Source organism: Coturnix japonica, chromosome 4 (genome assembly GCF_054131305.1).
Source record: "Coturnix japonica strain WE chromosome 4, WE-NBRP24, whole genome shotgun sequence".
NCBI classification, from domain to species: domain Eukaryota; kingdom Metazoa; phylum Chordata; class Aves; order Galliformes; family Phasianidae; genus Coturnix; species Coturnix japonica.
In genome coordinates, this window is record NC_140666.1 from 23,931,566 (window position 1) to 23,947,239 (window position 15,674).

Here is a 15,674-nt window from a genome sequence, read left to right on the forward strand (position 1 = left end):
TATGAGCACCTTCAGCATTCACAGAATCATAGAATTACCCAGGTTGGAAAAGACCTTGAAGATCATCAAATCCAACCGCAGCCTAACCAGTACCCTAACTCTAAAAACCCTACATTAAATCATATCCCTGAGTACCACATCCAAACGGCTCTTAAGCACAACCAGGGATGGTGATTCAACCACCTCTCTGGGGAGCCTATTCCAGTACCTAACTACCTTTTCTGTAAAGTTCTTCCTAATATCCAACCTAAACTTGCCCTGGCGCAAAGTTCATGGAGGAATTCAGCACAACTTCACCTCTTTAACAACAAACAGTATTTGCTGTATTGGGAAACTGGTGGTTCTACCACTGTGGTGGTGTTTCTTCTATTCTGTTAAGCCCCAGGTGCTCCCCCGGCTTCATTGTTAAGCAGCCCTACCCAAATGAGAAAGCAAAGCGTCCCCCCCACAAGCAGCCTGTAGGGCATGCCCTGCTGTTCAGGTGGAGCTGAGCACGGTGGTGTGAGAGCTGCTGGTCCTCTGATGTGGAGGAATTGATCTGCCACTGAAAAGAAGCATGCTGCACGTCTCTAGAATTAAACTTTTTATTTTTGCCATAGAAAGCTCTAAGAACTAATATCAAGTATCGATTAATGAAAAGTAGAACGCAACTTTAAAAAGTATGTTCAAGAAAGACTGTACAAGTATATACATTACAGATGTGGCAAACGTTAGCAGTGTTTCCCATGGAACAGTCCGTAGGTAATAGCTGTCGAACTCAATGCTCGTGTGTAGTTGTTGGCTTCTGCATCGTTTCCTAAGCTGCATGCCTTAACGGTACAAAATAAATAAGCAGCCAATTTCTTTTCATCTCCATTTTTATTTAGCTCACTTACTGGAATGCTATGGTATGAACCTCCAAAGAAACCATACAGAGCCAACGCCGTCCCCGTTATTACATCTTGTGGCAGCTCCGTTTGGGCTGTTAGCTGTGTGAGAATGGCCGCGAGGTTTGCTGGGTATGGCTCTGAAATGGTTGAGTTTGATGTAAATGATTTTTCAGATTGAGTCTTTTCCTTTCCTTACCCCCAGGCAATTTCTTAGTCACGTAATTGCCTTTCTTGACGTTAATGGTAAAAACAAACAAACACAAGTGTCAAAACCAGAAATTAAAACACAAATGCTCATGGCCCCGTTAAACAAACAAACAAACAAAAAGCTTAAAGAGACGGGATCTGATGTGTTTCCAAATCAATAAATAGAGAATTAAAAACTAACAACAACCCACATTATGTGACCTCTGGACTTTGGATATCAAATATCACTTCCAAGGAAAACTGAAGCCCCTGAGACAGCAGGCACGCACGAGTCTTCTAGCAGAAATACAGTTACAGAGCCCTAATTTTCCAGTTTTCCTCCACAAAAAGACCATCAGTAGGCACAGTTTAAGTTTTTTAGTACATTTGTAGCCACTATTTTGCAGTACAACTGAATGCAGTGTGTGCTTCATTCCATGTGTGTCATGTCCACAACAAAACCGTTGCATTTGCCATGACGGTACGTTCAAGACATTCCTATGTAGCATGTGGCCAGCTACACCGGGCAATCAGTACGTTATTGCTGTGAAGCTGCTGAAATGCCATCTCAGACTACATCCAACATGTAACATCTGAAAGCATACCCCCTTACATTCCAAGGGGTTGCAACACGGTCTGGAAAACAACCATGCATGTAACACTTTTGGCCTATGAAACAGAAATGCTGCATAACACACATAAAAAGAAAAGAGATTCTCCTCTTTCTCCCACCTTTCCAGCACCCTTTCTTACTGCTCAAGCTGTATTTGAACCATTTACTATTTAAATACCTTGCATGTCTAAAATGCATGCCTAATCCTTAACATTGAAGGTCAGAGGATCAAGTACTTATCTGAAACTTGAAAATAAAAAGGTTTAAGCAATGAGAGCAACGGTAACTAACTACTATTATGCACAACAGTCTTCCTCAGTAACCACTAGAACTTCTGAGCAGCTTTCATCTTACCACGAAGAAAAATGCAGTAAGCCACTAAACCTGAAGTGCTACACTACGAATGCTGTTTTTCCTCAGGTCTCCTTCTCTTGCTCCTGTTGGATTTCTCCTAATTATCTTCTCACTGCCCAAGAATGTAAGGAAAAGGAGCAATAGAAGCAGCCTAAAAGTGAAAACAGATGACAAGTAGGCAATTGTAGAGATGATGCAGTGGAGTATGAGGGATGGCAGGCATTTTCTGAACGTCAGTCACATCATTATCGTAAGATTACACCCCCCAGAAATGGGAGAATTAGAAAACTAAATTCCTGTCCCACTTAAAGATGTAGCCAAAGACATACAGGAGATCCTCAGCAGCCTCAGCACTGATGCAGCACTCAGAGGATTTATCCATCCTAAGTAAATTTCAAAGCCTTTGGGATTACTTTTTTTATACCACACTGAAACCTTTCTTGAGGGAGAAGAAAAAAAAAGTTGGTGTTCTTGATTCCTGCACTACTGAGCACTGACCTTTTCCCTGATGCAGAGACTGAAACAGAATGGTCCAGACACTGACTATCCCACTTACCATACTGCCTAGCACAATTAAAAGCGTGCTCAAGTTAAACCAAACTGAGTATCTCTCATCGGCAAGAATACCTGCATGAAGACAGATGATTCGTATTGCTTATAAAAGCACAATTAAGATGCTAGCTGAAAAATGCACTGCTCCAAACTGCTGGATCAGTCAGTTTGGACCCTTGCGGTAACATGTTATTCAGAAAAATAACACAAGGCCTATGATTCTCTTCGGTGGTTTGATACTGAAAACACTGCCATAGAAAGTCTTACTGTTTTCTTCATGAATCATGAAGCACAATTCAGCATTAAAGTGCTAACATGAAAGAAAGGATTTACCTAAGTAGGGTACAAGAAATACCTCGAATTACTTTAGAAATCAGTTTTCTCGCTCTTTAGGAGAAAGCTGCACCTTTTTCCAGCCACAAATTCCCATGTTCTGATCAAAATGAACGTACTTGCAAACACTGCCAGCTCCTTGGAAATGTCTGAATCAGTATTCAAGTACACCTTCCAAGGAATCACTTCAACAAGTTATTTGCAGCTACTAACGACCCATCTAAGTACTACCATTTGATGACTCTGTCGAACAAGTTCACATGTTTTTGCTCTGAACAATCTGTTTTACAGTTACTTTAATAGTTCGTTTGTAAAAGCTGCAGTATATACTCTCTGAAGCCTTCTCCCAGTATGTAATGCATCTCAGTAGGATTCTGGTATTACAAACTCAAATTCAGAACTACCCTCTGATTGACTTTGCTTGAAAATTGCATCATTTCCCCGTGGAACGAAAATATCATCCCAGCTCATTTGTTTGCCTGGAGAATTAGATGTTGTTCCTTCAGTGCCATTCTTTGCTGCGTCAACATGATAAACAATTCTATTCTCGTTTATTACCGGTAAGCTGCTTGAGCGATCAGAAATGTATGCGTACTGTCTGATCCGCAAAGACTTGCAAGGATGCAGTCGATAAAGCTTGTGATCTCCCGAAGGGTCTTGGCTATGAACTGACCTTATGTGTGAGGCCATAACCTGGTAGTTGATGAAAGACTTGCCGCACGTCAAGCACTGGTACCTCCGCTCACCAGTGTGGTGAATTTCATGCTTCGTGCGGTATTCTGCAAGAGGGAAAACTTTATCACAGTATCGACACGGATACTTCTTCTCCCAGGAATGAACATTAAAATGTCTCCGTAAACTTGTCAGACACACGTACGATCTCTTACACACAATACAAATGTAGTAGACCCTTCCATCCACTATCAGCTCGTAATGGTCATCGTGCTTTACTTTCATGCGTTTCCTGCTCGAGGAATCACCATCAGATGTTCTAGGGGTTTCATCAGGCTTGGCTTTTCCTTCCTCGGGATCATCCTTAACTGGAATGACTATGTCGTAAGTGTCCTCACCAATATTTGCGTAAACCTTGCAGCCTGTGGATAAGCCTCCTATTTCAGCTGCCCTATCTAACGTTATGATTTTCTGCCCTTCTCCCGCGTGTTTTGATGCTATACCCGGACCAAATTCCTTGTTGTTTCCACTAAGCACATCCGAGATTTTTATTTTAAATTCTCCAGGTTTAGAAGTTTGCTCTTGTGGAAATGTAACGAGCTGTTTTTTCTGTACTCCTGATCCTTCAGAGGGTGTCGCTTTGGGTACAGAAGGTTGATGAACCGAAGAGCTATTGCTGACTGAACTAGGACTAGAGGAGCTGATGACTTCATCGCTGTCCTCAACCACCTCTTCTACATCAACAGCAGCGGTTTCCACTTCAGCTGAGGGACCTTTATCAGATGGCTTCCGGCTGTCCTCAACCAGATTAATGGTTGGGGGCATGTGCGTTTGATGCGAGGAGCTGACACTGGGCAAGGGGTTAACTGGAGGCCGATTCAGCAAAATGAGCTCAGTTGTCGAATGCTGTGGTGTCACAGGGATGAGTGATTCAGTACCTGACAGTGTTTGGTTTGGGTTCAGCTGATTAGCAGAGGAATTAAGTTTTTGAGCCAATGTGGTGCTAGACAAAAGCGGGGAGCCACCACTGCCACATGACTTTGGGTCAGAAACTCCAAGTGCATTTGGGCAAGGCTGGTTCTGGATTGCAGCACTTGCGTCTTTAGTACATTCTTTTGGTGGAACAATCTCGGAGCAAAAGATGACATCGTCATCATCATCTGAATCAGTCACTGTTATTTTTGGAGTCTCGTAGGCTATGCCATGTAGAGAGAACGATTCAGTTATAACTGGCATCCAACCCGTCCCCTCTCGACATTCCTGCCTGATGGCAGGTACTTGTGTCTCAGCATCCTTCTGAGTGGGGCCAGAAGCTGAAGTTCTCAAAGCACCATTTTTGACCTCGCCTGGCACGCTTCTTCCATCAGATGGAGCTACAGACAGATCAGCTAGGAATTTAACACCCAACTGCTGCCCTGATTTAATCAATTCATCAATTAAGTCAGCTCGAACTGAGATTATTTTGGAACTATATATATAATTAAGTATTTCGGCAAAAACCTCAGCTCTCACAAAGCTCAATTCAACTACCGGCCCAGCCACCGACAAAAGCTGGTGGAAATAAGTGCTCGAGGCAGAAAGAATGTTCCTGTGAGCTCGAAACTTCCGTTCCTCCACAATAACAGTAACATCACAGAAAAGCCCGTGGCCACGTTGTTCGTTCAAAGACTGAAGGAGTGAACTAGAGTACTGCGTGTCTGTTGCGGAAATCAGGTTTTCCCCCTCCATTCCTGTAAAAAGAAAGCAAGAGGCATCAAGCAAAACCACACACTGAGAGCTTTAACTGTATGGCAGCATTTCTGCCTTTTCAGCTTACTCCATCCTCTGAAATAACACATCTCCACGTGAGGTATTATTCATAAGCTCATGTGTCACAGCACTGTGCAGATGTAGTGTTTGTCCACACGAGGCACGTGCAGTCATAAATATACTCTGTTCATAGCAGGGGAAAAACCTGCTTTCGATTCAGCGGCAAGTGAGGTAAATATGAGAAGCAAGATGGGCTTCTCTGAAAGGCTGAACGTTAATAGACGCTGCATTATGAAAATATGCCATACGGTTAGAAGCTCGGGAGCACCCAGCTCTCTAAGGGCCACAAGCAGAGCAGACAACCACCCCCGATGTGGCAGGCAGCGCCGCCGGCCCTTCAGCTCCGCGAGCATCCATTCATTCGGCTCCCCTCACGCAGCCCATTCCCGTAGGAGGCCGCGGCGCGGCGGCAGCGCGGAGCCGAACCGGCCCGGGCAGCGCCTGACCTCGGCGCCTCAAAGGCCGCACGCAGGCACGAGCGGGAGGTGCCCGCTCCCGGCGCCCCGCACGGCGCAGGACGGGCCGCCGGCTGCCGAGCGCCCGGCCCCGACCCCCCGCGGCACGGCCAGGTGTCCCAGCCGCCGGCCGGCCGGTGTCGTGCCGCGATAACGGCCGGCGGACCCGGGGCGCGGCCTGCCCGGAGCCGACGGGGCCCCGCCGCGCGGCCAGGCCGTACCCGCCGCCGCCGCTTCCCGCTCGAGGCCAGGCGGGCGGGGCGGACGAGAGGGAGCCGCGGCTCGAGGAGCGGAACCGGGGCCCGCGTTACCTGGCACCCGCCGCCCTGCACCGCGCTCACGGGCACCGGCCCCGCCGCAGCCGCCGCTCGTCGGGCTCGGGCGCCGCCCCCTGACCGCGGCCGGCAGGAGGCGCTGCCACGCGCTGCCCGGCCCCGCGGGACGGCGGCACGGCGCTCCGCCCGAGCGCGCTCGGCTGCATTCGGAGCCACGAGCCGAGCGGCTTCGGCTGCCGACGGGAGCGCGTGGGCCGCGGGTGATGCCGCCTCCATCGAGGCCTCGGGCGGCCACGTCCGGCATTGACGCTGCGCTCCCGCTGCCCGGCTCTGACTACCCCATACCCTGCCTTGGAGCGTGTGCGACAGCCATGTGCGGGCACACACCGGGCAGTCTCCTGGACACAGTGTGTGAGTGCTCTGGAGTGTTCTCACAGAGAACCCGAGCTCATGGCACGTTTTATCTGCGGTTCCTGATCTGTTCCTTGGTTTTGATCCTACAGACTTTGCAGGAACTCACTTACAGGAGAATGTACAGCTAAAGACAAGCACTGGTTTGGAAGGAGCAGTGCTCTGGGTTCTCCAAAGCAAGCTGTGAACTGCTTTACCCTTTGGCCTTGCAAGGCCTCTTGCAGATCAGCCTCCAAAGTGTTTGGGGATTGAACAAGCATACAAACGTATACAGCGACAAGTTAAATGAAGCACGTTTTTCTAAGATGTGGACGTGCAGAGCACATAACAAGAGGTGGTGTTCAGTGGGTAAGAACACAAAGCAACTGGTATTTTGATGCATGGAAATGATCTAAAAGGAGCCGCCTCAGCGCTGGGCACCACGTTGAGCTGGGGCTGCACCCACGATGGCAGAGCACCCCCGGCCTCTGGGTGCCTTTAGTGGGTGCAGGGACGGGGCCCAGCACCAGCAATGTGGGTTAGCAGCAACCAGCTCTGCCTGTCGGTGTCGTAACCTTGTGTGCCGTGTGGGGGTGCAGGGCCGGGTGGAGGGGGCAGGGCTGCGTTCCGGGATCCTCCCGAGATGGGAAGCACGGAACGAGCATTGAGGCAGTACGGATTCAGCTGGCAGAGTAACAGCACTGCAGCTTCCACCTGCCTCATCCACATCACCCTGCCCACAGCAGGCGTAAAAAACAGCCGTGTAAATAACAGCCGTGTAAATAAGAGCCGTGTAAGTAAGAACCGTGTAAATAAGAGCCGTGTATGTGCCCCGCGCTCCCACAGCCGCAGCATGGCGGCAGCGGGCCCGTGAAACCTGGGGCGGCAGCCGGTGTGCGGGAGCGGGGCCGGGCTGCGCTGACAGCCGCTCTGACAGCGGCGGGGCCGGACCGAGCCGGGATGGCCGCGAGAGCAGCGCAGGTTGATGTGCCGGCCGGCACCGGGCATCGGGCACCGGGGATCGCGGCCCGGCGAGCGCTTCCCCTCGCTCGGTGCTCACCCGGCCCCGCACCGCCGTCCCCCGGCCGCTCCCGGCTGCAGGCCGCTCCCGGTGCGCCGTCCGCCCGCGCCGCCTTACCTGGCCGCGGCTGTGCCCGCGCCTCCATGGTGCCGGGCGGTGACAAAGGAGCGGCCCCGCCGCCGTGTCGCCGTGTTTCCGCACGGCCGGTGGGGCACTGCGCCCCGCGGGCGGGGCTGCCCCGCTTCCGCCCCGCGCCCCGTCGCCGCCGCCGCCTCCCGCCCCCGTCCGAGCAGCGCAGCGCGGCCCGGCGGCCGTCGGAAGTGCCGTCAGGCCGCCCGGAAATGCCGCCGCGCCATCATGGCGCCGGTGTCGCGCTCCCGCAGCCCGGCCGCCGCCAGCCCCGAGCGCCGCGGCCGCCGCTCCCGCTCCCGGTCCCGTAACGGATCGCGGCGCGGCTGCCACCGGCGGAGCCGCAGCTGGTCCCGATCCCGGGAGCGCAGCCCCGGCGGGACTCGAGCCTCCGCGCACCACGGGCACCACCACGGCAAGGCCTGGCCCGAGTACTACGAGAAGGAGAAGGAGGAGATCCTGCGGCAGAGGCCAGTACCAACGCGGGAACGGGGAACGGGCAACGGGGAACGGACGGGTCTGCGGGCTCTCCCTGCTTGAGGCTGGGAGCCGCCGGCGCTGCACGAGCCTCTGGGTGCCGGGCTGGACTCTGCCCGCTCGGCCTGCGGGCGTGGGTTGGGCTGAGGTTGTTCTTGAAGTCCCTTTCTCACGCTGTTATGGGCAGTGGGACATGCCCGCGAGCAGCTGCTCGCTGGGTGCGACATGTCAGCGTCCAGTAACGGTGTGCTTCATTCCAGGAGACTCAATGAGAGGGAGAGAATCGGAGAGCTGGGAGCACCTGAAGTCTGGGGGCTTTCGCCAAAGGTTCCTGACCCTGAGTAAGGCACAGTCTTGCTTCTCACTCTGTTTTTTATGATATCAATTCTAGAGGAATTTACAATAATGCATGAGCCCTCTGCTGCCCCAGTGGCCACAATTCATTGTGTCAAAAGCATCTGAACCAACATAAGCAAACTGACGTTATTCAGATAATCCCATCACATCAGTTACTCAAGATGTGATGCAATTACATGATTTCCCATGGCAGGGGGTTGAAACTGGATGATCGTTATGGTCCTTTTCAACCCAGGCCATTCTATGATACATTCTATACTGTAGATAGGTGCTTTTTTTGCTGTGGTTCTGAAAACAGTTGCTGTCTCGCACACTAGCCATTGCACAGTTTGCTCTGTTGCAAGTAGTGGCTCAAAATCCACAAGCATGTGTTTCAGTGTATGTGTGAATCTGATCTTCAGTTACTAAATACTACAAAATAGATCTTAAAAAGCAAACTTGCTTTTCTTCAGTTCTGATGAGCACACGCCAGTAGAAGACGAAGAGGCAAAATCCAAGAGCAGCTCTTCGGATTCCAGCTCGGAAGGTATTTGGCTTTGTTTATACAGCTCATTTTGATAACCAGTAGCTACCTAGAAACTGCTGTTGTTGCTGTCAGGAAGTTCTCTGACTTGGGTTGAAGTGAGTGTGATAGGCCCTGTTGCTTTGGGATGCTCCAGATGTATACACGGAACTAAGTCTTCATCTTTTTCTAATGTTATCTTTTATAAACATTCCAGAGGAAAAAAGGAAGAAGAAGAAGAAGCGAAAGAAGAGAAAACGGAAGGTGTCCAAACGGAAACACAGAAAACATTCTGAGGACAGTGACAGCGAGTCCGAGTCCGACCAGAGCTCCAGTGGTAAGGGAGAACAAATGATGTCCAAGCTGTGTATTGAGATGTTCTGGTGGAGGCATTAACTAATTCACAGTGTATGCTTTTTGATGATGCATAATCTTCCCTTTTTTTGTTTTTTGTTTTTCAGATGAAGATAAAAAGAAAAGCAAAAGGAAGAAAAGGAAGCACAGGAAGTAAGTTTCCAAGCTGTGAAGTATAATTGCATCTACTTTTAAGTACAGTCTTAGCAGGAACCGAGGGAGGCTGAGCGCTCCTGTAATTAGAGCTGTAAATGCAGGTGGATAATCATAATTTGACTGGCATCAGATGTACAGAATCCCAGAGCACAGAGAGATCCTTGAAACACAGGGAGCCGCTTTCGAGTTATGAAAGCCATAACAGCGGATGTGTTGTCTTTGTTTAACTATCGGTTGTTTTCAATCAAACAGCAATGTAAATGCAGACTGTCCTTGGTGGAAGGTACCTTGAGAAACTCATAACTTGAGTATGACTCCTAGCACGTTTTTTTATCTTAAATGTTGGTGGATAACTTGGGTGTTATTGCAGGAAGAAGTACAAGAAAAAGAAAAATAAAAAGAGCCGGAAGGAATCCAGTGATTCCAGCAGTGAAGATTCTGATGATGGAACAGTTCAAGGGGAGGATCTCTGGATTGAGAGGTCAAGTAGGTGCCCGTAGATTTGTCTTGAAACTTCTTGGTGTACTTTTCTTGCTTTTTTTTTTTTTTTTTAAGTGTTTGCTGCCTTGTTGACTGCTCTGATAACAAAGAAGAGGCGCAGTATTAATCTGCTTCACTATTTGATCATTGCAGAAAATACAGAAGCTGATAGCTTGATTGGACCCGAAGCTCCCAAAACACATGCGTCTCAAGACGATAGGCCTTTAAAGTGAGTACTCTAAATGGTACCTTGATTGAGTCAAGTAAATCTAACATAAAGATTTCTGCTCAGAAAGACCTAAAATAATATGATTTATATCAAGAGGGATGCTGTACCAGAAACTAAGAAGTGGTAGTGGTGCTAGTCTTTACTCTGACCTGAGTTTAAGTAGAAAAGTCTGTTTTATGCATTTTAGCCTAGGTTCGTAGAAAATTAATTGGTTTTTACTTCAGTAAAGTGCCTTTACTCTAATGCTCTGCAGTGCTGTGACTTCATACAGCCTTCATTACTGGTTAACCAGAATTTATTAAACTGGTTACTTAAAATGTTCTTGCTGAGATTAGCTGTAAGTATGAAATGGGAACGTACTTGGGAAATAGTAAGGAAGTCCTTAAAATGTAGCTGGTAGTGACTGGGGGAGCTGGATGTTTGGTTCAGGCTCACTCTAGTAGAGACTGATTAAAATCCCTGCTGTTTGTCTCTCTGTTTCTTTAGCTATGGGCACGCCCTGTTGCCAGGTGAAGGTGCAGCAATGGCAGAGTATGTAAAAGCAGGAAAACGCATTCCTCGGAGAGGTGAGATTGGCTTGACCAGTGAAGAAATCGCATCGTTTGAGAGCTCCGGCTACGTAATGAGCGGCAGCAGGTATGTTTCTTATGATGGTAATATTTCAGTAACATTTTCCAAACCTGCTTCCTTTGTTGGCCTGCTGAAAAGCTGTTTCCAGGCTGTAGCTGAAAGCTCTGAAGAGCACGTGCTCTGTATGCTTTCAGTGACATATGCTGAACTCTACTGCTATATATAGATGCATAGTTTCTTAAAGTCACTTTTTCCTGAAGAATCAAAATTATTTCCAGATAGTATGCTTCAAATTCTCTTTATTTCAAATTAGATGCTTGTCTCCAGTGGCCCTAAGGGTTGTGTGTTTGGACAGCAGAGGCTATGCCCTGGCTCTTTGGTATGAGACAAATTAATGTGAGAGGTTCACCATACCTTCTTCTACCAGTACAAAAGGAGGTTCATTTGTATTTTGGTGAGCTGTTTTGGGAGCATGAGGGACTTCCTGCTCACTGCCTGAGAGCAGACACCCTTAGATGTCAGCTCAGCTATGCTCATTCCTTGGAGGTTTCTTTGCAGTTTGGGTTCCCTGGTTTAGGTGTCTTTGTTTATTAGCCCTTCAAAACCTTCAGGTCACTTAATGGATGGAAGCTGTCACGGGGCGTTACGTCCTTCTGCCCGTGCTTATGTATACAATGTTTTCTTCCACAGACATCGTCGAATGGAAGCTGTGCGTCTGCGTAAAGAGAACCAAATTTACAGCGCAGATGAAAAGAGAGCTCTGGCATCCTTCAACCAGGAGGAGAGGAGAAAAAGAGAGAATAAGATCCTTGCAAGCTTTCGAGAGATGGTCTACAGAAAGACTAAGGGCAAAGAGGAAAAATAATTCCCCATTTGAACTGGAGGCCATAGAGGCTGTCAAGCAGCAGCTGACCCATTCCAGCCGTGATTTGAAAATACCTGCAAGTGTTGCAGTGCCTTTCACCCAACAGGACCAAGCCCCAAGAACCAATGATATGTATCAAGAAAACAGGATTACATCTATCAGATTATCTCAGATGATTTGCTCACCATCTGCAGGGAATCCCTGTAAACTTAAAGATTGCAGGGAAGGGACAGGCAAGGAAGTTTGGAAGTAGTAAGGTTGTGTGCTCGTTTATAGAGTTGGACAAGCAGCTGGATTCCATGGGAGGGCTCTGGGATGTGCTGCTGATGCTGATAAGTGCTGTTTTGCATTTCTTCTCACTACTGAGAGTAGGTTGGCCATCGCAAGCGAGCTGAGACTGATGGTTGTGAAAATTAAGGAATTCCTAAATTCCTGTTTATGTATTTTTTTGTAAGTCTTAGATTTTTATTTTTATTTTTTTTTCCCAAAACAAAGTTGATTTTGTTTTGCGATTCCAAGTACACTTGTAAATAGAAATAAGTTTGTAATTTAATATAGATTACCTTCAGTTACTTTAAAGGAAGCAGACTGCAACTGGGATATAAGATGACAGTAACAGTAGTAGCAGAGTCTGGTCTTGATTCTACCAAAACCTGTGGCAAACAAATAAGTTGCTTGCTTCTATTTCTACTATGTTATACATAGGTATTGGAGCAGTGGGGTGCAGCAATGGGAACCTGGTTGTAGACAGGTGGTAACAAGGAAGTATCTTTCAATTTATTTTATCTCGCCTATGGAAATGTTCTAGATTAAAGTCTTATTTTAACTTCTGCGTTATTCTCATTTGGTCTATTTTATTAGTATGAAATTGGACTAATGTGGACTAATTCTGTTCACCAAAATCCCCAATTCCTCCACAGGGCTCCTCTCAATGTGTTCTCCCCCCAGACTGTATACATACCTGGGATTGCCCTGACTCAATGGCAAGACTTTGTTCTTGGCCTTGTTGAACTTCATTAGCTCCTTATGGGCCCACTTTTCAAGCCTGTCCAGGTCCCTCTGGTTGGCATCCCTTCCTTAATTGTGTCAGCTGCACCGCTCAGTCTCATCAATGATCTCACCCTCCATGTCACTGAGGAAGATGCTGAAGAGCACTGGTCCCAAGATGAAACCTCTGGAGGACACCACCCATTGTGGGCCTCCACCTGGACATAAAGCCATTGATCACAACCTTCTGGCTGTGACCATCCAGCCGCTTCCTTGCCCTGGTAAGTCCAGTAACTTCTTTTTGCCCTAGAGTTCTGCAGGTTTGGTGTTCACAAATGGCAAACCCAGCCCAGCTGCTTCTTCCTATCTGCACTCTGGAACCTGGTTCTATCTGACCTGTTGCACTCACCCACATCTGCAAGGGGACTGTAATGTAAAACCAGCAGCCTACTCAGCCCATAGTTGATTTAATACAGATTAAATTTTGCTTCTGTGCTTACAAGGTAATTCAAAAGTTAAGAAGAAATAACTGTTTTTCCTTCCTTGCGTTGATTCTCCACAAAATACCAGCAGAGTGGTGGCGAGCTGAAGCTGTTCATAGTAACTTAAGCCTTTCCCTGAGTATGATTTTATTTTCAATGACGTCCTTCAACCACTTTTCTCTAAATCGACAGTGTTCTGGTCTGGAGGAGAAAATAAAAGGGGTAAATAGCAAGAATAACACCTATCTATCTGCTTAAAAGATAAATCCTTGCTAGAGCTGCACAAAGCTATTAAAAACTCATTATGTAGAATGCAGGTGTGGCTGCTTCCTCTGCATCTCTGATATAAGCGTGAGCATCTCATTTACACCAGGCTTCCCGCTTGTTTTGGCAAGGAACAGCTTGCTAGGACCTCCCCAGTCACGGCAGTGATGGAAAAGTAACAGTGCGTACCTGTGAATCAGCCTGCTGGACTCCAGAAAGAAGTATACCTCCACAGGCAGGATCTGCGAGAGGAGAGACAGGGTGAGGTTCACATACTGAGCTACAGGACCAATAAAAGCATATAAAATAAATAAAAGCAATAAAAGCAAATGCTTTGTTAAGATGAAGTTGCTGCTTGGGGGTCCACATCCACCAGCTAGAAAGGCTAAGGTACAGTATGACAATGTGTAAGTTGTGACAGGGGACATAAAAGCCTACAGTGTGCAGGTTTGGTTTGGTTTTGAGTCAGAAAATACTCGAGTACAGGTGAATAAAGAGCCATGGAAGTGTACGTGATATGATTCATTGAAGAATTTCAGTAGCAAGTGCAATGGAAACTTAAAGGAAGAAGTAAAAAGGAGGAAAAACCTTTTGAATATTATGCTTTACAAATTAGCACTCTCAAGCCTTTCCACAATATTACATAACATGATACCAGGGCAAAAGTATTAAATATGGTCTCGATGATAAAACTGGTCCCTTTGGAGTGTGGTTACAAACTTTAACTCCAAAGATCTGTTGTTAGAGGATAATTAGTTTAAATTACTTCCTCTCATTCAAGGTAAGGAAAACTAGTGTTTGACTGCTATGCCTTCAAGGATTGCTGTGCGCTACTTCTGAATACTTACAACAGGTTTGGTTTTTGAGATCTCTATCACGAAATAGGTGCTTGCTGTTGCTTGTGGGATGGGTTTCCTGCGTGTTGGGATGCTCCAGAGGACTCTGTAGTGGTACTTCTTGCTGTACTGAAGATCTTCTTCCCCAAGAAACTCTGAGCAGTGAAGCCAGCTCTCGTGAAGCTCCCACGTCTGCTGAACAAACAGAGCACAGTCTGTCTAGCAGACATAACCATAGGGAGGAGCTAAAGGAACGGAGGTGCTTTTATTACATTTTTCACACCGTTCAATGGTAAGAAGGCGCAATCTAACTGAGAGGATGGAATTGTCACTCACAGAAATGTACTCTTCGATTTGCTGCAGTCCCTTCTCCACCGAGAAGTTCTCACATGTTGTCCACTGAATGTTTCTGGCAACGTATTCGGCTTCTGAAAAGGACAAAATGCTGTGAAAATCCTTCTGGGGAAGCTGTGACACACGGTAAGACACAGCAAATAGAGCCAGCACCCCACCTTCTTCTTCCTTCCGTAAAATATTTAGGTAACATTCTTGTGCAGCACGAGTCGCCTTTCTCACAATCATGTGCACTACCCTCTCCATGGAAGCGTTTTCATTTTCCTCGTCCATTGTCTTGACCTCTGTTAAGAGAAGCTGTTACTGTGGAAATGCCCTTCCCAGGCTGGGGGAGGCGTGGGGGAGTGCAGTGAAGTGGTGTCTGAAGGAGCTCCACCAGCGCTGTTTGTGTTCTGTTGACATGGCAACCCATCAACCAACCCATGAGTCTGCCTGCCCAAGGACATCTGGGGAACAGCAGCCACTCTTCCATGACAAGGGGATGTTACCAGGGGAACAAACAGGCAGCTTTGACTGGGCTAAACTCAATGCTGCTGATGGTTAGGAAGCCTGAGCAGCTGGAAGGCCTTACTCAGCCAGCTCTTTGTAGAGCGTGAGCACAGAGTGCCCCCAGAGAAGCATCAGGTGCTTCTGGCCCTGCTCAGGAACACAAACCACGAGGGATGCATTGCTCAGGAGGACTGAGGAACTCTTTGGTCACATCCCAACCACCCATGGCAGGAATTCAGATGCAAATCTGTGTCAACAGGATCTCCCCATCAGTAGGGAAACCTATTGATGTTATGCCTGTGCAGAGTTCTTGTACTTCTTGACATCAAGACACCATGCTGGTACAGATCCTTGGCAAGTGACTAACAGTACGTTTTAGGCTTTGTTAGCCTCACTAAGATCACATATTGGTTCCAAGATCTACTAGCTTCACTAAGACTATATATTAGATTGACTGTGCACATATAATCCTTTAGACATAAACTGTTGACCAAGTCTGGGACTAGGAGTGGATCCAGCTGTGCTTGGGCTCTTCATCTTCATCACTGAAGTTTAAGGGTGTCCATTGTGAACCTTGTGACTGAATAGGAGGGTCTCCAATACTCTCTATGCAG

At 47.7% G+C, this 15,674-nt stretch overlaps 3 protein-coding genes across 11 annotated transcripts; 1 reads left to right on the forward strand and 2 right to left on the reverse strand.

Moving 5' to 3' along the window:
• Window positions 1-570: 570 nt before the first annotated feature.
• On the reverse strand, window positions 571-7,824 carry ZBTB33 (zinc finger and BTB domain containing 33). Of its 2 annotated transcripts, none has more exons than XM_015860718.3 (2): window positions 7,647-7,824; window positions 571-5,309 (listed from the first exon to the last, which is right to left on the reverse strand). In XM_015860718.3, exons 1-2 carry the CDS (start codon window positions 7,672-7,674, stop codon window positions 3,271-3,273), a joined length of 2,067 nt encoding a protein of 688 aa, XP_015716204.2. In that variant the 5' UTR covers window positions 7,675-7,824; the 3' UTR covers window positions 571-3,270. The 2 variants fall into 2 exon arrangements, with proteins under 2 accessions (XP_015716204.2, XP_015716203.2); XM_015860717.3 differs by lacking the exon at window positions 7,647-7,824 and adding an exon at window positions 6,155-6,290.
• Window positions 7,825-7,862: 38 nt separating this feature from the next.
• On the forward strand, window positions 7,863-12,481 carry NKAP (NFKB activating protein). Its single transcript, XM_015860720.3, has 9 exons — window positions 7,863-8,128; window positions 8,396-8,476; window positions 8,945-9,018; window positions 9,212-9,331; window positions 9,456-9,501; window positions 9,875-9,990; window positions 10,138-10,213; window positions 10,700-10,849; window positions 11,474-12,481. Exons 1-9 carry the CDS (start codon window positions 7,887-7,889, stop codon window positions 11,646-11,648), a joined length of 1,080 nt encoding a protein of 359 aa, XP_015716206.2. The 5' UTR covers window positions 7,863-7,886; the 3' UTR covers window positions 11,649-12,481.
• Window positions 12,092-15,182, reverse strand: AKAP14 (A-kinase anchoring protein 14). 8 transcript variants are annotated; one of them, XM_015860722.3, is made up of 5 exons: window positions 14,730-15,182; window positions 14,554-14,645; window positions 14,230-14,409; window positions 13,571-13,623; window positions 12,092-13,318 (listed from the first exon to the last, which is right to left on the reverse strand). In XM_015860722.3, the coding sequence occupies exons 1-5, from the start codon at window positions 14,842-14,844 to the stop codon at window positions 13,231-13,233; spliced, it is 528 nt and encodes a 175-aa protein (XP_015716208.1). In that variant the 5' UTR covers window positions 14,845-15,182; the 3' UTR covers window positions 12,092-13,230. The 8 variants fall into 8 exon arrangements, with proteins under 8 accessions (XP_015716208.1, XP_015716207.1, XP_085402484.1 ...); XM_015860721.3 differs by having other exon boundaries at window positions 14,230-14,412; window positions 14,730-14,980; XM_085546358.1 differs by having other exon boundaries at window positions 14,554-14,980.
• Window positions 15,183-15,674: the final 492 nt, after the last annotated feature.

Excerpts from the sequence above, each read along its gene's own strand:
- ZBTB33 (XM_015860718.3), bottom strand. The coding sequence starts at position 7,674 with ATGGAGGCGCGGGCACAGCCGCGGCCAG. Across the intron at positions 5,310-7,646 it reads GCGGGCACAGCCGCGGCCAG|GAATGGAGGGGGAAAACCTG; the intron begins GTAAGGCGGCGC and ends TTCTTTTTACAG.
- NKAP (XM_015860720.3), top strand. The coding sequence starts at position 7,887 with ATGGCGCCGGTGTCGCGCTCCCGCAGCCCGGCCGCCGCCAGCCCCGAG. Across the intron at positions 9,332-9,455 it reads GTCCGACCAGAGCTCCAGTG|ATGAAGATAAAAAGAAAAGC; the intron begins GTAAGGGAGAAC and ends TTTGTTTTTCAG. Across the intron at positions 9,991-10,137 it reads TCTCTGGATTGAGAGGTCAA|AAAATACAGAAGCTGATAGC; the intron begins GTAGGTGCCCGT and ends TGATCATTGCAG.
- AKAP14 (XM_085546355.1), bottom strand. The coding sequence starts at position 14,844 with ATGGACGAGGAAAATGAAAACGCTTCCATGGAGAGGGTAGTGCACATG. Across the intron at positions 14,413-14,553 it reads AAATCGAAGAGTACATTTCT|CAGACGTGGGAGCTTCACGA; the intron begins GTGAGTGACAAT and ends CTGTTTGTTCAG. Across the intron at positions 13,624-14,229 it reads TCTCAAAAACCAAACCTGTT|ATCCTGCCTGTGGAGGTATA; the intron begins GTAAGTATTCAG and ends CTCCTCTCGCAG.